The sequence below is a fragment of the Heptranchias perlo genome, chromosome 27 (assembly GCF_035084215.1).
Source record: "Heptranchias perlo isolate sHepPer1 chromosome 27, sHepPer1.hap1, whole genome shotgun sequence".
Classification (NCBI taxonomy): Eukaryota; Metazoa; Chordata; class Chondrichthyes; order Hexanchiformes; family Hexanchidae; genus Heptranchias; species Heptranchias perlo.
This window is the reverse complement of record NC_090351.1, coordinates 2,978,602-2,999,429: the sequence shown is the minus strand read 5'-3', so window position 1 is coordinate 2,999,429 and position 20,828 is coordinate 2,978,602. Positions and strand designations below refer to the sequence as shown.

The window sequence follows — 20,828 nt, the reverse complement described above, 5'->3', positions numbered from 1 at the left end:
CTCTGGGCAACTAGGGATGGGTAATAAATGCCAGCCGCGCCAACGACGCCCACATCCAGAGAATTAACTAAAAATAAATGAGAGAAACGGTAGAATTTATTGAGGACATTTTTTCACGCTTCATAATACTGGGTTGTTTACTGGGATTACTTCTCTATTACCATGTTCACTGTCCTGCTCTCTACCTCTACCATTCTTGAGCTGATCACTAGGAGATGTGCAAGAGTGGGCTTGGCCTAACGTACCTGCCGGTTTTCTATCCCTCAACTCTGGCCTCTGCTCCTACCCCTCTGACACTGCGCCAGTCCAGTTTAACAAATCCCAACTGGTTCCGTGACGCCTCAAGGGGACCGGCAGCACGATTCCTGGTCACGGTGTGAGCTCCTTTGATCCATTTTATTGAACCAAATAAAGCACGGTAAGGTTTTTAATAAGTTGTGAAGCAAGGAAGGTTACAATTGCTGCTGTTAGCTGCACCTGTTAAAAGATCAATCCCTGCTGTAAACCGCTAATCTTAATAGGTGGCACCACAGGGAGTCAGTTATTCTTGGTTCTAAGGTGAATGAGTAGTTAACCGTCAAAATACACTGGGGAGTCAGTTAAAGAAGGAGCCTCAATATCTCTGCTGCTTTTGCAAATTAATTGGTTAAAAGCAATATATATACTTGGCCTGATTTTTGAAATATCTTACGAGAATTGAGAGGATGCAACTGTCAAGAAAGATTGAACAGGCTGGGGCTCATCTCTCTGGAAAAGAAAAGACTAATAGGAGACTTGATAGAGGACTTCAAAATTAGGAAGGGGTTTGATGGGGTGGATGTGGAGAAACTATCTCCACTTGTAGGTGAGTCCAGAACAAGGGGACATAAATATAAGATGGTCACTAATGGACCAAGTAAAGAATTTAGGAGGAATTTCTTTGTAGAATTATAGAATCATAGATTTATATAGAGAGTGGTGAGAATGTGGAACTTGTTGCCTCATGGAGTGGCTGAAACAGATAGCATTTATGGGTTTAAGGGGAGGCTTGATGCGTATACGAGAGAGAAGGGAACAGAGGAATGGGGGGGCAGGGTGGGAAGGGGTTATTAAAGTGTGAGGTGGCTCGTGTGGCGTATAAACACTGGCATAGACCTGTTGGGCCAAATGGCCTGATTATGTGCTGTAGGTTCTATGTAATCCATATTCAAATTGATTTGCAACCATGCGGTAGTCTAGTATTCACAATTGGATGTGTGAGGGTACATTTTGGACTGCTACAAAATATATTTTGAAATATCTACACTTGCTTTAGTAACTGGTGGCAGAAAGTACCTCACAGAGGAAGTTTGGAAATATTATGGGCCAATCCTCCAGTCTGGTACTTTGACTCAAGACTTGTGGAAAACCAGGAATGGTATCCACAATAAATTGTAAGTTTGATGCACCATGTTAATCAGTAGGGTCAGCAATTTAATGCAGAGCGAAACCCACGGGTTTCTACATTGGCCGCTTGTAGTGTAACTACAGCTGTATTTATCACAGTTCTATAGAAATAGTCCTGAGGGCAATGAAAGCCTTGGGATCTCAAGAGTAATCAACTGCTCACCAGACTGATCGGACCTGTACCCACTTTCCTGATCACGCATCCTGTGTTTTGAGTTGAGACTCTTCTCCAAATCTCCCCCTCGTAAATGAACTCTGGGGGAGTATTTTGCACTTTGGGCAGGGGGATTGCCCCACTCCGTTATACGCCCCCCCTGAATTTTCATTTCCATTGAATTCAGTAGAATTGATGGTGGGCTGAGGGGGGTGGGGGGGGGGTGCGGGGGAGGGAGGAGTAACTGGGGGAAGGCAATCCCCAACCGCCCAAAGTGCACATTGCCATCATTGTCTCCAATCAGCTCCTTTCTGGTGTCGGATTTCATTCTGTTATTTTTATTGAAGTTCTTTGTATTTCTGAGATGGTGTTTACAAGACCAGCCAATCATCGGCAGATGACATTCCAGGAAATATCCCACCAGGCCAAGGTACCTGTTGATGAGGTGAGTCTGAAGCTGGACCATTGTTGAATAGATGTTCAGTATCCGTTCTCTGTGGCAGAGACCTCACGACCCCACCCCCTACCCCCCACATGGTGGGGACCTCTTGGCCCCCCCACTGGTTGTGGAAGGCTCATGCCCTCCCCCCTCACTTTCCCTGTGACTGAGAGCTCCCTTCCTCCCTCCATCCCTCTCTCTTCCCCCCCTCCCCCCTCACTTTTTTCCCTCCTCCTTCCTCCCTCCCTCTCTTTTTCTCCCCCCCCCCCCCCCCACACACTTTTTTCCCTCCTCCCTCCCTCCCTCTCTCTTTTCCCTCCTCCCTCCCTCCCTCTCTCTTTTTCCCCCCCACTGTTTTCCCCCCTCCCTCCCTCTCTCTCTCTCCCCCCCCCCCCCCCCCCCCACACTTTTCTCCCTCCTCCCTCCCTCTCCCTCCCCCCCCCCCCCCACTCTTCCTCCTCCCTTCCCCCCCACTCTCTTCCCTGTCCCTCCCCCACCCCCCCAAGAGGTTAAACTATGTTCACAGGACGAGGGGCAGGGTATTGGAGGTCAATGGAATGTGCTGTACTGAAAAACAGTTCATAACCAAAAAGCCTGAAAGTTTGCCAAGCTCTGTAGTGCCTGTTTGCAGGGCAGCTTGTTCCTTGTTCCTCTGTGTTTTAGCAGCTTATTTCTGAATTGGAATCCAGGTGACAACTGATCTGAGTGATGGGAGCAGACTCCATGAGGGGATCCTGAGACGTCGTGCTTTGTTTTAGGGATTTGCCTCGCTAGTCACTGGAACGGCCGCCCGAGGTGAAATGTTTGTGAAGCTTCGACCAACATGCAGCCCTGGTGAGCAGCGGTGAGGTCAACGGGGCCGATATCCAACTGTATCGTCCCCGGTGTCGAACCTCGTCCACTGCGCGCACGCATAAGGAGATCGGCGCGCTCTAATCGTTCAGTGGAATGGGAGCGCAGTGCGCCGAGCTTGCTGGTGACCACCCAACTCACGGACCTGGTAGGCGAGGCTCTGCGCCCGGCCCTGCATTGGGAAGGGCGGCCCCAGCACATGTGTGTGAGGGTGGGATTTGTTAAGCTGGCTGATGTAAGGCGGTTGCCATGCCATTGAACTGCAGTTCTGTTCCATCAGGTTGAAATGCTGGTGATGAAAGCACTGTCTGCAGGCCTGGTGAAAGGGAGCATCGACGAGGTGGACCATAAGGTTCACATGACCTGGGTTCAGCCACGAGTCATGGACCTGCAGCAGGTAAATCACCCAGTGTCGCGGTACACAGACATACTCCAAGCTTGTTGCTTTTTTAAATTGAAGTTCTGAAATCAAGAAGCACTTATTCAGAGAGTAGTGGAAATGTGGAATTATCTCCCCCCCAAAAGGCTGTGGATGCTGAGGCGCAATTGAAAGTTTCAAGACTGAGATCGATAGATTTTGTTGGGTAAGGGTATCAAGGGATATTGATCAAAAGCAGGAAAATGGCGGTACGGGCTGAATGGCCAACTCCTTTTCCTATGCGACAGGCCCGAGGGGCTGAATGGCCCACTCCTGTTCCTATGTTACTCTCTTGCCATAGTTATGAATACCTTAACTCCAAGTGACTGGGGAGAGGAGTTACTTTTTGATACTGGGCAGAAAGGATTTGTTGTTCAGTGGCTTATGCCTCCAGTCTGGGAGATGCTTTCATGCTGTGTTCTGTTCCTCAAAGATAAATGGTTTAAAATTGCCTTCTGTTGTGGAACTTGTCTGTTATTTTATGCAGAGCTGAGATTGAATCTGCTACCCGATGGTCCAATATAGCCACATAAAGTAGAGTCACAGCTTTTAAGAGTTAACTGAGGCTCAGTGGTAGCAATCTCACCTCTGGGTCAGAAGGTCCAAGCTCCACTCCAGAGACTTGAGCACAAAATCCAGGCTGACACTCCAGTGCAGTACTGAGGGAGTGCTGCACTGTCAGAGTTGCTGTATTTTGGATAAGACGTAAAAGATGCCATGGGTTTTCCCTGGCCACCATTTAACCCTCAAACGATCTGTGGTTGCCTACGTGACAGTACTTCCAAAATAATCCATTGTTTGTGAAATACTTCGGGACATCCTGAGGATGTGAAACTTGCTTAGACAAGTGGAGGTTCGTTCTTTACAAATACACATATCACACCCCAAGATTTCCACAACATAATACCATATTTGCTAGAAGTAAATCCAGTAATTAATGAACTGATGACTCGCTGTAATACAGGTATTTGGAACATTTCAGCTTGTCTTTATTTTTGTGTGTAATAATTTGAATCCAGTCACTTGTATCAGCTGAAGCTTAGAAAATGAGAACTACTGTTTGGTTTTTGATCAGGATTCACCGAGCACAACTCCTTCCAATTACTCACCTCGGATGTTTCTGGCATGGTCGGACTTCATTCAGACAGTCACCCTGCCAGAAACAAGCCCCGAACCAGCAGCATTCATCCAGTGAAGCCTGCATTTCTTTCCAGTGTTTTGGTACTCCCAAGATGTAGAAGCTAGGTGGAGGTAGGAAGTGGTTTTTGATGATGCTGAAGTTAATCTAAATAACGTCACTCTGATAGCCACAGCATGTTTTGATCTGTGCTGGTATCTGGACACTGATCTGTGTTGCGGTCATTTCCAATTGATGTCCACACGAGGCAGTGTTGTGCAGGTGGTGATTTCTGGTTATATCCAGTATGTGAATATTTAACCCTTAGGTATCTGCCATGAAGGAGCGGCTGGAAGCCTGGTGTGCTGACGTGAAGAACATCTCCATCCTAGTTGAAGACCATGCCCATGAGGTTCTTGGCTGAAGTCTCACTGTACTCACTTGTGATTTGCATTTCAGTGTTCGTTCATGCAAAAATAAAGAGCTGTTCTAATGTTTTGTGTTTGCTGCAGAAGCAACTAGTTAAATCCTGTTATTTCCTTGTGAAATTAATAAACATATACAATTTTATGTGTGCACAGGACATGAGGTTTATTAATAGTGTCTTTACTTAAGAGTTGTCAATGTTATAAATGTCTAAGTGCATTTACACTATCACTGTAGAGCTGGTTTGAAGCAAAACAGCTTTGCACTGACAGAGGTTAGGGTGAAATGCAGCCTGATACTGGGGTCAGAACCTGATCTGAACTAACTAAAGAGCAGATTGTGGTCTTCCTCTGCTGTACCAAGTCACTTCAGGCCTCGGCATCCACCTTGCACTCCGCGGGACTGATTTTCCTGGTTGCTGACATCGGTATATAACCTGGGCAGAAAGCCAATCCGCCAACACTTCCAAGGTGTACTGCTGGAATTGGGGTCAAATGTATAATGGTCGGATATCCTCCCTGGTGTGAGGGCAAAGAACAATATGGAGAGGGTACAGAACATTCTGTGGGGGGAAGGGGAACAGCCAGAAGTCGTGGTCCATGTGGGCACCAACGACACAGGAAAGAAAAGGGATGAGGCCCTGCAGTCAGACTTTCAGGAGCTAGAGAGGAAGTTTAAAAAGCAGGACCTCAAAGCTAGTAATCTCTGGATTACTCCCAGTGCCAAGCGCTAGTGAGTATAGAAATAGGAAGATAAGGCAGGTTAATGTGTGGCTCGAGACACTGTGCAAGAGGGAGGGCTTCAGATTCTTGGGGCATTGGGACCAGTTCTGGGGCAGGAGGGATCTGTTCAAGACTGACCGGTTGCATCTCAACAGAGCTGGGACCAATGTCCTCGTGGGGAGGTTCACTAGTGCTGTGGGGAAGGGTTTAAACTAATTTGGCGCTGGAATGGGCACCAGGATGTAGCAATGGAAAGGAGAAACAAGGTGCACAAAGGATTGGGAGAGACAGATAGCACTAGAGTAAGAAATAGTACAGTATTAGGTGGGATCAGATTAAGAGAAAATACACTAAGGTCTAAGATAGGTTTAGAATGCATGTGTGTAAACGCACGAAGCGTGGTAAATAAGGTTGGTGAGCTGCAGGTGCAAATAGCCACATAGGAATATGATGTAGTGGCGCTAACTGAGACCTGGCTCAAAAAAAGGGTAGGATTGGATACTAAATATTCCTGGATACAAGGTGTTCAGGAAAGAAGCGTGTGCGGGGGGCGGTGGCAGTATTGATTAGGGAGAATATTGCAGTGCTGGAGAGAAAGGGTGTCCTGGAGGGGTCAAGGACAGAATCTATTTGGTTAGAGTTCAGAAACAATAGAGGTGCCATTACACTACTGGGTGTATTCTATAGGCCACCAACTAGTGGGAAGGATATAGAGGAGCAAATTTCAAGAGAAATTACAAAGATGTGTAAGAACTATAGAGTAGTGATAAGGGGGGACTTCAACTATCCTAATATAGATTGGAATAGAAATAGTGTAAAGGGCGAAGAGGGGGAGGAATTTCTGAAGTGTGTTCCAGAGAGCTTTCTTGATCAGTATGTTTCCGGCCCAATGAGGAAGGAGGCATTGCTGGTTCTGAGGAATGAGGCGGGCCAAGTGGAGCAAGTGTCAGTGGGGGAACATTTAGAGAACAGTGATCATAGTATCATAAGGTTTAGATTAGTAATGGAAAAGGACAAGGAGCAATTTGGAGTAAAAATACTTAATTGGAGGAGGGCCAATTTCAATGGGTTGAGAACGGATCTGGTCCGGGTAAATTGGAATCAAAGATTGGCAGGCGAAAGTATAATTGAACAATGGGCGGCCTTTAAAGCGGAGATGGTTCAGGTAAAGTGTAGGTACATTCCCACGAGGGAGAATGGTAGGGCAACCAAAGCTGTGGATGACGAAAGAGATAGTAAAATGAAGCAGAAAAAGGGAGTGTATGACAAATGTCAGGTTGATAATGTGTGAGAAGCAGGCAGAATATCGAAAGTTCAGAGGAGAAGTGAAAAAGGAAATGAGAGAGTATGAGAATAGACTGGCAGATTACGTAAAATGGAATTCAAAAGTATTCTATTGGCATATAAATAGTAAACTGGGAGTAAGAGGAGGGGTGGGGCCGATTAGGGACCAAAAAGGAGATCTACTCATGGAGGCAGAGGGCATAGCTGAGGTACCAAATGAGTACTTTGCATCTGTCTTTACCACGGAAGAAGATGCTGCTAAAGTCACAGTAAATGAGGAGGTAATTGAGACACTGGATGGGCTAAAAATTGATAAAGAGGAGGTACTAGAAAGGCTGGCTGTACTTAAAGTAGTTAAGTCACCTGGTCCGGATGGGATGCATCCTAGGTTGCTGAGGGAAGTAAGGGTGGAAATTGCAGAGGTGCTGGCCACAATCTTCCAATTATCGTTAGATATGGGGGTGGTGCCAGAGGACTGGAGAATTGCAAATGTTACCCTTGCGTTCAAAAAAGGGTGTAAGGATAAATCCAGCAACTATAGGCCAGTCAGTTTAACCTCAGTGGTGGGGAAACTTTTAGAAACGGTAATCCGGGACAGAATTAGCTGTCACTTGGACGAGTGTGGATTGATCAGGGAAAGCCAGCAAGGATTTGTTAAAGGCAAATCGTGTTTAATTAACTTGACTGAGTTTTTTGATGAGGTAACAGAGAGGGTTGATGAGGGCAGTGCAGTTGATGATGTGCATATGGACTTTCAAAAGGTGTTTGAGAAAGTGCCACATAATAGGCTTGAAACCAAAATTGAAGCCCATGGAATAAAAGGGGCAGTGGCAGCATGGATATGAAATTGGCCAAGTAATAGGAAACAGAGAGTAGTGGTGAATGGTTGATTTTTGGGGTGAATGGTTAATTTTCTGACTGGAGGGAGGTGTACAGTGGTGTTCCCCAGGGGCTTGGTACTAGGACCACTGCTTTTTTTGATATATATTAATGACTTGGACTTGGGTGTACAGGGCACAATTTCAAAATATGCAGATGACACAAAACTTGTAAGTATAGTAAACAGTGAGGAGGATAGTGATAGACTTCAAGAGGAAATAGGCTGGTGAAATGGGCAGACATATGGCAGATGAAATTGAAGTGTAAAGTGATACATTTTGGTAGAAAGAACGAGGAGAGGCAATATAAACTAAATTGTACTATTCTAAAGGGGGTGCAGGAACAGAGAGATCTGGAGGTATATGTGAACAAATCTTTGAAGATGGCAGGACAGGTTGAGAAAGTGGTTAAAAAAGGATACGGGATCCTGGGCTTTATACATAGTGGCATTTTTTTTTTCAAAAAATATACTTTATTCATAAAATTTGCAGCAGTACATACAATACAGTTGTCATATCACTTTCCAAACGTACACAATACAGATTATACAATTTGCAGGTTACGTCAAGTACAGTTCAATGAACACATTGGACATAATTACAGTTCATGACACTCTCGGGTGTCTCATTGCATCATACTCAACACAGATTATTGCTTACAGATTCATTACAGGTACATTACAGCAATTTGAATTTTACATTCTGCCCGAGGGGGTTTTTCCCTGATTGCAGCCCCTCGGTTTACAATGGCGGGAAGGCTCTAAACGGTTGCCTTTCCCCACAGGGCCTTTGCGGCGGCCGCACCCAGCCTCAGTGCATCCCTCAGCACGTAGTCCTGGACCTTGGAATGTGCCAGTCTGCAACACTCGGTCGAGGACAGCTCCTTGTGCTGGAAGACCAGCAAGTTTCGGGCAGACCAAAGGGCGTCTTTCACCGAGTTGATGGTCTTCCAGCAGCAGCTGATGTCCGTCTCAGTGTGCGTCCCCGGGAACAGCCCGTAGAGCACAGAAACCTGTGTTACGGAACTGCTCGGGACGAACCTGGACAGATACCACTGCATCTCTCTCCAGACCTTCTTTGCAAAGGCACATTCCATAAGGAGATGGGTGACGGTCTCGTCTCCACCGCAGCCTCCTCTGGGACAGCGCGCGGTGGCGCTGAGAGCCCTGGAGTGCATGAAGGATCTGATGGGAAGGGCCCTTCTCACCACCAGCCAAGCTAGGTCTTGGTGCTTGTTTGAAAGCTCTGGCGATGAGGCGTTCTGCCAAATGACATTGACAGTCTGCTCGGGGAACCAACCGACAGGATCCACCATCTCCTTTTCCCGCAGGGTCTCGAGGACGTTACGTGCGGACCACTTGCTGATCGCCTTGTGGTCAAAGGTGTTTTCCTGCAGGACAGGTGGGGCGGAACGGTCCAACTGGACGGAGCGTTCCGTGGCAGCGTGGCCAGGCCCATCCTTCTCAACACCGGGGACAGGTAGAACCTCAGCACGTAGTGACACTTTGTGTTTGCGTACTGAGGGTCTATGCACAGCTTGATGCAGCCGCACACGTTGGGCACGCCTTTCCCCCCTTTCTCTGGAGATTTGTACATCGTGACCCTGCGGACACGGTCCATTTTTGATCTCCAGACAAAGTGGAAGATGGCTCGGGTGACTGTCGCGGCGCAGGAGCGAGGTATGGGCCAGACCTGCGCCACGTACAGCAACACCGAGAGCACCTCGCACCTGATGACCAGGTTCTTGCCCACGATCGAGAGGGATCGTTGATGCCACAGTCCCAGTTTCTGCTTAACCTTGGAGATACGCTCCTCCCAGTTTTTGGTGCACGCCCCGGCCCCCCCGAACCAGATCCCCAGCACCTTCAGGTAATCCGACCTGACGGTGAAGGGGACAAAGGATCGGTCAGTCCAGTTCCCAAAGAACATGGCCTCGCTCTTGCTACGATTTACCCTGGCCCCCGAGGCCAGTTCGAACTGGTCGCAGATGCTCATCAATCTGCGGACCGACAGCTGATCCGAGCAAAAGACGGCGACGTCATCCATGTACAGGGAGGCCTTGACCTGAGTGCCTCCGCTGCCTGGGATCATCACCCCTCTTATGCCCGCATCCCTCCTGATGGACTCGGCAAAGGGTTCGATGCAACACACGAACAAGACGGAGGAGAGAGGACAGCCCTGCCTGACTCCAGATTTGATCGGAAAGCTTTCTGATTCCCACCCGTTGATTGAAACTGCGCTACTGATGTTTGTGTAGAGCAGTTGGATCCAATTGCGGATTCCCTCCCCAAACCCCATTTTGGAGAGCACGTCCATCATGTACGTGTGGGATATTCTGTCAAAGGCCTTCTCCTGGTCCAGGCTGATCAGGCAGGTGTTCACCCCCCTGTCCTGTACGTAGGCAATCGTATCCCTGAGTAGCGCCAGGCTATCAGAGATCTTCCTGCCGGGTACGGTGCAGGTCTGATCGGGGTGGATCACCACCTCCAGGGCTGACTTGACCCGATTGGCGATGACCTTGGACAGAATTTTGTAGTCCACGTTAAGTAGTGAGATGGGTCGCCAATTTTTGATTTCTTCCCTCTCCCCCTTCCGTTTGTAGATGAGGGTGATGATGCCTTTCCTCATGGAGTCTGACATGCTGCCTGCCAGAAGCATACCCCCGTACACTTCCAGCAGGTCTGGGCCTATCCAGTCCCACAGAGCCGAGTACAACTCCATCGGTAAGCCGTCGCTTCCGGGAGTCTTACTCTTCTCGAAGGATCGGACGGCCTTTGTCAGTTCGTCCAGAGTTAGCGGGTGATCCAGACTCTCCCGCTTGCTGTCATCTAGAACCTCCGTGATAGACGACAAGAAGGAGTGGGAGGCCGCGCTGTCTGTGGGCTTCGCGTCGTACAGTCCGGCATAAAAGGATTTGCAGATCCTCAGTATGTCGGGCTGCGAGGACGTGACCGAGCCGTTCTCTTCCTTCAGGCTGCTGATCACAGAGCTCTCTCTGTGCACCTTTTGGAAGAAGAAGCGCGAGCAAGTCTCGTCCTGCTCCACGGAGCGGACTCTGGACCGGAAGATGATCTTGGAGGCCTCGGAGGCAAAGAGCGAGGCTTGCTGGTCCTTCACCTCTCTGAGTTCCTCCCCGACATCGATCCCCATCGACTGCAGCAGGAGAAGATTCTGCATGCTTTTCTGGAGTCGGGACGTTTCCCTCTGCCTCTCTCTCGCCTTCTGAACATCTTTGAGGATGAAGAACCTCTTGATGTTCGCCTTGATGGCTTCCCACCAGTGCACTGGGGAATCAAAGAGGGGCTTTACGGTTCTCCAACCTTTGTAATCCCTCTTCAGTTCCTCAATGTTTCCCGGGGTCAACAGTTTCACGTTCAGCTTCCTGTAGGTGACAGTCGGCCAGGAGGAGGCAGTGGTCAGAGAAGAACACCGGTGTGACCTTGGTGGATCTGACCTTGAGCTTCGGGGATACAAACAGGAAGTCTATCCTGGAACGGACGGACCCGTCTGGTCTGGACCAGGTGTATTGACGCGCCGCTCCGTCTGCAGGGTTGCTGAAGACGTCGCACAGCTTGGCGTCTTTCACCGCTTCCATCAGGAGTTTGGACGTGGTGTCCAGTTTGCTGTCGGCTCTGCCGGATCGTCCAGCCGCATCGATGATGCAGTTGAAGTCACCGCCGAGAATGACCGGCTTGGACATCGCCAGCAGCAGTGGGAGCTGCTGGAAGACGGCCAGCCGCTCGTCCTTCAGAGCCGGGGCGTACACGTTGATCAGCCGGAGCGGAGCGTTTTTGTACATTACGTCTGCTACGAGGAGACGGCCCCCCACCACCTCCTTTACTTCGGTGATGGTGAAGTTGCCCCCCCGCAGCAGAATCCCCAGGCTGGAGGCACGGTTATCGTTGCCTCCCGACCAGATAGACGGCCCGTGGGCCCAGCGCTGCGACCATTGCCTGTAATTGCTGAGATGTGGCAGGCTGCACTCCTGTAAGAACAGCAGGTCGCTCTTGACCTTGGCCAGGTAGTCCAAGGTCGACACACATCGCGTAGTGCATTTAACGCTACGCACGTTAATGGATGCGACTTTCAGACCCATTTTAACAACTGTTTAAAGTCTCACCCGTCAGTCCGTTTGCTGTTTCCAGCTCTTGGCCGTGTTTCTGCATCCAGGTGATCTGTGTAAAGTGTTCCACGATCCCTGAGCTGAGGTACGAGTTCTGTTCTGCCTCAGAGAGGGGGTCGTCGTTCCGCCGGGGTGACATCGGCGGCCTGGTGTCGGGTGAAGAGTCCGTGCAATCCTCGATCGGTTGGGGCTCCTCGTTGTCGCTTCTCCCGGTTTCCCGGAGCTGGTCTTCGCTCTCTGCGGTGCTGCTCCCGGTGTCCCGGAGCTGGTGTGCGCTGGGCACTACGATGCTGCCGGCTTCCCGGAGCTGGAGGGCACTGGAGGCGTTGTCGCTCCCAGTGTTCTGGAGATGGGGGCTGCCGATCGCGTCGGGGTCACCTTGTGTATTTTGCCGCTTTCGGTTGGACGGCTGACCACTTCGCTCCTGTCGTCCCTCCTCGTCAGACTCGGGGTAGTCGCTGCAGTCCGACTGCGACTCGAGTGCTCTTTTAACCCCTGGTGTAGTGTCGGCAGGGGCTTGTTTCCTTTCCTCTGGCTTCTTCTTTTTGTTTTTTTTGACCACCAGCTGCCATCCTCCCTCTGCTGCCTCCTCGTCCATGGACTCTGTCGTCTGGTGGGGAGGCTCGGAGCTGGGTGTCGAGGTCTGGCAGTTTTCGGCTTGACCCTTTCCTCGTTCATTGTTTTCCTGGGCTAGGGGCTTCTTGGAGGATGTCGCGGCCGGGCGCTGACTCTTGGCCTTCTTTGGGGCATCCTTGCTTGTTGCCCCCTCCTCCTCCGCTGTGTTGTTCTTGGCCGCCTGGGCGTAGCTGAGGTTGCGTTCGGGGCAGACCCTGTAGAGATGGCCTTCCAGCCCGCACAGGTTGCAGCGCTTGCTCTCCTTGCAGTCCTTAGTCTGGTGTCCTTCCTGCTTGCAGTTCTTGCAGACGGTTGCAGTGCAGGTGTTCGCCAAATGGCCGGATTTGCCGCAGGTGCGACAGACTCTGGGCTGCCCCACGTACGTGATGTATCCTCGACTTCCTCCGATGGCGAAGCTGGAGGGAGGGTGGACGATGTTGCCGTGGGCGTCCAGTCTCAACGTTGCCGTGACCTCCCTCTTGCTGGTCCAGATCCCAAACTGGTCGGTGACGTCGACGCTGTTCTGCGCCCCGTCGACGTATCTGGCGAGGAACGTCAGCACATCGGCGACCGGGACGTGTGGGTTGTACATGTGTACAATCAGCTTGCGATTCCTCTGCGTTGGGAGGGTGAAGAGCGGCTCCGCAGCGAGCATGGCCAGCAGTCCGACGCTCCCCTTCTCCTTGAAGACTTGAAGAAGCTTCTGGCATCCAGCGACGGTCTTGAAGGTGACGTCAAAATGTCCGCTTCGAGGGAAATCCTGGAGGCAGAAGATGTCCGTCGCTTTGAATCCACAGCAGTCGAGCAGAACGCGTTTGACGAAAAGCTCCCGATCCACCGGCGAAACACATTCGACTGTCGTTACCGTCACCCTGACGGTGTTTGGCACACCATGGCCGACTGCCCGGGTGCCCTTCCCTGCCATTGCAGTGTTGATGTGGTCCTTATGCAAATTTAGGGGCGGAGCCAGCACACAAACGACCAATCACAGCAAAGTCCGCACTTTGCGAGCGCATGAGGTCGCGGCCAGCGTTCCAGTCCGCTCAGATCCAAATAAGCCCGAAAAGGAACACACTTGATCTTAGCCAAAAGGCCGAGAAGCGATAAATAGTGGCATAGAATACAAATGTAAACAATTTTACAACACCAAGTTATAGTCCAGCAATTTTATTTTAAATTCACAAGCTTTCGGAGGCTTCCTCCTTCGTCAGGTAAATGTTCAGGAGCTCCTTGAAGCCTACGCATTTATACATATAGAACAATACATGGTGTTTACAGACTGCCCCTGCAACTGCCCGTTGCCAAGGCAATCACCGTGTTCAGACAGAGAGGTGTCACCTGCAGAACCCCCGAATACACATTCAACAAAAAAACAAACAGGAAAAAAAAACAGAGAGAGGCAGAGACATCCGGAAGGCAGAGAAAGCCAGCAAATGACCCATTATATTAAAAACAGATAACATTTGTTCGCTGGTGGGGTAACGTGTAGCGTGACATGAACCCAAGATCCCGGTTGAGGCCGTCCTCATGGGTGCGGAACTTGGCTATCAATTTCTGCTCGACGATTTTGCGCTGTCGTGTGTCTCGAAGGCCGCCTTGGAGTACGCTTACCCGAAGGTCGGTGGATGAATGTCCATGACTGCTGAAGTGTTCCCTGACTGGGAGGGAACCCTCCTGTTTGGCGATTGTTGCGCGGTGTCCGTTCATCCGTTGTCGCAGCGTCTGCATGGTCTCGCCAATGTACCATGCTCTGGGGCATCCTTTCCTGCAACGTATGAGGTAGACAACGTTGGCCGAGTCACAGGAGTATGAACCATGCACCTGGTGGGTGGTGTCCTCTCGTGTGATGGTGGTATCTGTGTCGATGATCTGGCATGTCTTGCAGAGGTTACCGTGGCAGGGTTGTGTGGTGTCGTGGACGCTGTTCTCTTGAAAGCTAGGTAATTTGCTGCGAACGATGGTCTGTTTGAGGTTGGGTGGCTGTTTAAAGGCGAGTAGTGGAGGTGTGGGGATGGCCATAGCGAGGTGTTTGTCCTCATTGATGACATGTTGAAGGCTGCGGAGAACATGGCGTAGTTTCTCCGCTCCGGGGAAGTACTGGACGACAAAGGGTACTCTGTTGGTTGCGTCCCGTGTTGGTCTCCTGAGGAGGTCTATGCGATTTTTTGCTGTGGCCCGTCGGAACTGTCGATCGATGAGTCGAGCGTCATATCCCGTTCTTACTAGGGCGTCTTTCAGCGTCTGTAGGTGTCCATCGCGTTCCTCCTCGTCTGAGCAGACCCTGTGTATTCGCAGGGCCTGTCCATCGGGGATGGCCTCTATGCGTAGGCTTCAAGGAGCTCCTGAACATTTACCTGACGAAGGAGGAAGCCTCCGAAAGCTTGTGAATTTAAAATAAAATTGCTGGACTATAACTTGGTGTTGTAAAATTGTTTACAATTGTCAACCCCAGTCCATCACCGGCATCTCCACATCATAGAATACAAAAGCAAGGAAGTTATGATGAACCTTTATAAAACACTGTTTTGGCCACAACTGGAGTATTGTGTCCAATTCTGGGCACCACACTTTAAGAAGGATGTGAAGGCCTTCGAGCAGGAAAAGATTTACTAGAATGATTCCAGGGATGAGGGACTTCAGTTATGTGGCTAAACTGGAGAAGCTGGGGTTGTTCTCCTGGGAGCAGAGAAGATTGAGAGGAGATTTGATAAACGTGTTCAAAATCATGAAGGGTGTAGACAGAGTAGATAAAGAGAAACTGTTCCCATTGGCAGAAGGGTTGAGAACCAGAGGACACAGATTTAAGGTGATTGGGAAAAGAACCAAAGGCGACATGAGGAAAAACTTTTTTTTGCGCAGCGAGTAGTTATGATCTGGAATGCACTGCCTGAAAGGGTGCTGGAAGCAGATTCAATCACGGCTTTCAAAAAGGAATTGGATAAATACTTGAAGGGAAAATATTTGCAGAGCTACGGGGAAAGAACGGAGCAATGGGACTATCTGGATTGCCCTTACAAGGAGACGGCATGGAGTCAATGGACCGAATGGCCTCCTTCTATGCTGTAACCATTCTATGATAATAGCTCCACCCACAAATGGGCAAATTATATGATTGTGTCATATAACGTTATTACGCATCCTTGCTCCTTAGCGACAGTGGGGGACAGGAACACTGGCCCGTTCATAGAATTATAGAAAGGTTACAGCACGAAAGGAGGCCATTCGGCCCACCGAATCTATGCTGGCTCTATGCAAGAGCAATCCAGCTAGTCCCATTCCCCCAATCTTTCCCCGTAGCCCTGCAAATTTTTTCCTTTCAAGTACTTATCCAGTTCCCTTTTGAAAGCCACGATTGAATTTGCCTCCATCAACCCCTCGGGCAGTGCATTCCAGATCACAACCACTCACTGCATCAAAAAGCTTTTCCTCATGTCACCTTTGGTTCTTTTGCCAATCATCTTACATCTATGTTCTCTGATTCTTGACCCTTCCGCCAATGGGAACAGTTTCTCTCTATCTATTCTGTCTCGACCCTTCATGATTTTGAGCATCTCTATCAAATCTCCTCTCAAACTTCTCTGTTCCAAGGAGAACAATCCCAGCTTCTCCAGTCTATCCATGTAACTGAAGTCCCTCATCCCTGGATACATTCTAGTAAATCTTTTCTGCACCCTCTCTAAAGCCTTCACATTTTTCCTAAAGTGCGGTGCCCAGAACTGGACACAATACTTAAGCTGTGACCGAACCAGTGTTTTATAAAGGTTCATCATAACTTCCTTGCTTTTGTACTCTATGCCTCTATTTATAAAACCCAGGACCCCGTATGCTTTTTTAACTGCTTTTTCAACCTGCCCTGCCACCTTCAACAATTTGTGCACATATATCCCCAGATCACTCTGTTCCTTTACCCCTTTTAGAATTGTGCCCTCTAGTTTATATTGCTTCTCCTCGTTCTTCCTACCGAAATGTATCACTTCGTATTTTTCTGCATTAAATTTCATCTGCCACGTGTCCGCCCATTCCACCAGCCTGTCTATATCCTCCTTGCTGTTCATTACACTTCCAAGTTTTGTGTCATCTGCAAATTTTGAAATTGTGCCTTGTACACCCAAGTCCAAGTCATTACTATATATCAAGAAAAGCAGCGGCCCTAGTACTGACCCCTGGGGAACACCACTGTACACCTCCCTGCCGTCCGAAAAACAACCGTTCACCACTACTCTCTGCTTCCTATTACTTAGCCAATTCTGTATCCATGCTGTGACTGCCCCCCTTATTCCATGGGCTTCAATCTTGATGACAAGCCTATCAAGCGGCACTTTATCAAACGCCTTTTGAAAGTCCATATACACCACATCAACCGCATTACACTAATCTACCCTCTCTGTTACCTCATCAAAAAACTCAATTATTAGCTAAACATGATTTGCCTTTAACAAATCCGTGCTGGCTTTCCCTAATCAATCCACACTTATCCAAGTGACTGTTAATTCTGTCCCGGATTATTGTTTCTAAAAGTTTCCCTACCACCGAGGTTCAACTGACTGGCCTGTAGTTGCTGGGTTTATCCTTACACCCTTTTTTGAACAAGGGTGTAACATTTGCAATTCTCCAGTCCTCTGGCAACACCCCCCTATCCAAGGATGTTTGAAAGATTATGGCCAGTACCACCACAATTTCCATCCTTACTTCCTTCAGCAACCGAGGATGCATCTCATCCAGACTGGATGACTTATCTACTTTAAGTACAGCTAGCCTTTCTAGTACCTCCTCTTTATCAATTTTTAGCCCATCCAGTATCTCAACTACATCTTCCTTTACTGAGACTCTGGCAGCATCTTCTTCCTGCCATCCAGTGTTGATGTGAGCCTTGGGATTGGGAGATTAAAGTTTAAAGAACAAATCTTGCATGAGACAATTTATTGTAGAGCATTTGATTGCTTTAGTTAAAACATTTTTTTTTCTTCAACCTGCAAGTAGCCACAGCAATTTTCCCGGCCCCATCTAAGGCGGGTGCTCTAGGCAGTCCTGGTGCCTGCCTATATGTAACAGGATAAAAGGTTGTTGTGTCTGAAGATCTCAAGTTTCCCCTTAAATCTGAGTGGAGGAGCATGAAATGTATCTGGAAATTGTTAGGCGGACCCATTGCACTATAAGCTGGCCCAGCAGTAAAGTATTACTGTTCCCATCTCATAGAGCAGCCATGCCTTGTGCTGGAACAGTGTCAAATTTCCTGACAGCATCTCAAATGTTTCAGAGCTAATCAATTACTATGAAGTGCCTATTATGTGGCACTTTATCAAAAGCCTTTAGAAAGTCCATGTACACAATATCAGCTGCATTGCCCTCATCTATCCTCTCTGTTACTTCATCAAAAAACTATCAAGTTAGTTAAACACGATTTGCCTTTAACATCCGTGCCGGCTTTCCTTTATTAATCCACACTTGTCCAAGTGATTATTAATTTTGTCCCAGATTATCGTTTCTAAATGTTTCCCCACCACCGAGGTTAAACTGACTGGCCTATAACTGCTGGGTTTATCCTTACGCCCTTTTTTGAACAAGGGTGTAACATTTGCCATTCTCCAATCCTCTGGCACCACCCCCATATCTAAGGTGGATTGGAAGATTATGGCCAGCATCACTGTTCTGCTGTCGGCAAATGTGGCAGTTAATTTGTGCACAGCAAGGTCCCACAAACAGCAGTGAGGTAAATGATCAGTTTCTCTGTTTTGGTGATCTTGGTTGAGGGATTAGGTATTGGCCAGGACATCGGGAGAACTCCCAGGTTTCTCTTATATAGCACTATGGGATCCTTTATGTCTACCTGAAGAACTGAATGTAGCGTCGGTTTAATGCCTCATCGAAAGATGGCATCTCCGACAGCGCAGCACTCCCTCAGTACTGCGCTAAGGTGTCGGCTTAGATTATTTTCTCAAATCCTGGAGTGGGACTTGAACCCACATCTCACTGACCCTGAGGCAAGAATGCTACCACTGAGCCCAGCTGTGTAAACACAGCCAAGTTGTACAAAGTAAATCAAAAGCGAAGTACAGTGGATGCTGGGAAATCTGAAATAGAAACAGAAAATGCTGGAGAAGCTCAGCAAGTGAGGCAGCATCTGTGGAGAAAGAAACAGAGTTTACGTTTCAGGTCGAAGACCTTGCATCAGAACTGGAAGATGTTAAAAGAGTCAAAAGTTTTTGAGCAAATACAGAGCGAGGGGAAGGGGGGGGGGGAGGGGAAGGGAGGAAAGAACAAAAAGGAAGGTCTCTGATAGCTTCCGTTGAGCTTCATTGGAGGAACAGCACCTTATCTTTCAATTAGGCACTTTATAACCTTCCAGACTCAACACTGATTTCAATAACTTCAGATCAGAATCACTGCCCCCATTTTTTCGGTCAGCTAGTGCTGGTAATGGTTCTGCTGCTGCCATTTACAGCTACTCCTGATCAATCTTTTGTTTCTTAACCTGTCCCATTACCACCTTCCTGCCTTGAACCTTGTGCCCTCTACCCTATCACAGAACTTCCTTTTGTTCTTTCTTCCCCTCCCTCCCCCCTTTCCCTGGCTCTGTATTTGCTCAAATACTTTAACTCTTTTAATATCTTCCAATTCTGACAAAAGGTCTTCGACCTGAAACGTAAACTCTGTTTCTTTCTCCACAGATACTGCCTGACTTGCTGAGCTTCTCCAGCATTTTCTGCCTTTATTGTTGTATAAGTTAGATATTGGACTGATATCAGGAAGATCTTCTTCACAGAGTGATCAACACATTGAATAGACTTCCAGATAGAGTAGTGGAGGCAAAAAACATCGTTTGGGAGCCAATTGCATAGAGCAAGGTCCTGGCTTAATTTCCTGGTCTGTGCGGAGTTATTTTCTTCTGAGGATATGGGCAGTGGGTGTCACTGGCAATGCTGCATTTTTGCTCATCCCTTGTCCTGTGGTGGTGGGACTTCTAACTTACTTACTGAGTGGCTTGGTAGGGCACATTAGAGGGCATTGAGTCAACCACATAGTGTGGACTAGAGTCATGTAGAATATTAGTGAACCAATGGGATTTTTACAAAAACCCAGCAGCATTCATGGTGGTTTTCTCTGGTGCCTGGCCACTAATCACCAGATCTATTAATTCAATCTCTCAATTTTCCACAGTGGGAATCCAAACTGCTGGATTGCTACTCTAGTATCATAGACCCTACACTACTGTATCTGTGACATTAGTTGATCTTGCTCTGGGCAATATCCTTGGAGAAACTGTTTCCAGTGGCAGGAGGGTCGGTAACCAGAGGACACAGATTTAAGATAATTGGCAAATTAGGAGAATTTTCTTTGACGCAGCAAGTTGTTATGATCTGGAATGTGCTGCCTGAAAGGGCGGTGGAAGCAGATTCAATAGTAATTTTCTGATGGGAATTGGATATATACTTGAAAAGGAGACATTTACAGGGCCAGGGGCAAAGAGAATGGGAGCGGGACTCAATGGCTAGCTCTTTCAAAGAGCCGGCACAGGCATGATGGGCTGAATGGCCTTTTTCTGTGCTGTATGATTCTGTGATTAAGGTTCTTGCTACTGATCGCTAGCCAGCACCCACTGCTGGAAACTGTACATGTGGATGGAGGTTGAGGATGGTATTGACTTTAGTTAGGATTTCCCTCCCCTCATAGTCAAAGAACTTGTTGATTCTTAACACTTCACACATGCAGAATTGCCACTTGGTCGAGGGCCGAAGGATTGCTAGAGCCCATAGAACTGTACCCCAGCATGAATCATTATCTCCAGGATAGAAGGCGAGAAAATGCAGGCAAGTAAAGTCAATGGCCTAATGTACACAAATGATGGGCAGGAAAAGACCAGCTGGTCCATCGAGCCTGCCCCATACACTCGTTGCAACTGAGCATCATGATCCTCAATGCTCCCACCCACCAGCAGTCGAGAGCTGAATGGAAGAGTACTATATCTTGGAAGCTCTGGGTTACCGTATAGGTTACTTCTGTTTAAAGCTTGGCGTTGCTGTCATTCTTATTTCTGTGCTATATGAAGGACATCTTGGATTCTTCGGTCACTTTGACCTGGCAGCCACAAGTCTGGTTAGTATATCCAGCAGTGGCCCAGATTTAATTAGTTTTAGGTTATGTGTTTCTGCCAGTGGAGGTTTATTTATTCTATAGACTTGGAACAAAAGCATAGCAAAACAATAATTAACTAGAGGATTATCCCCAACCCATTGTGCCGTTATCTACAGACCAGGCTCCTCCCAGTGCAATCAGTTTGATTTGACCTGCAGCACCACATGAAAAAACAAGTTCAATGGAAGTGTGCAACTATTTATACTGACCAGGAAGCTGCTCATTAGGCCGTGTTTAGTTAC

At 48.3% G+C, this 20,828-nt stretch overlaps 1 protein-coding gene across 2 annotated transcripts in view; it reads left to right on the top strand.

The window, feature by feature from the left end:
* Positions 1 to 4,975, top strand: part of LOC137344343 (26S proteasome non-ATPase regulatory subunit 13-like) — a 37,648-nt gene extending 32,673 nt beyond the window's left edge. For both annotated transcript variants that reach the window (XM_068007220.1, XM_068007219.1), the window contains exons 11-13: positions 1,944 to 2,024; positions 3,151 to 3,267; positions 4,734 to 4,975. In XM_068007220.1, coding sequence (XP_067863321.1) covers positions 1,944 to 2,024; positions 3,151 to 3,267; positions 4,734 to 4,829 — 294 coding nt within the window. In that variant the 3' untranslated portion in view covers positions 4,830 to 4,975. The remainder of the gene's footprint in view (positions 1 to 1,943; positions 2,025 to 3,150; positions 3,268 to 4,733) is intronic.
* Positions 4,976 to 20,828: the final 15,853 nt, after the last annotated feature.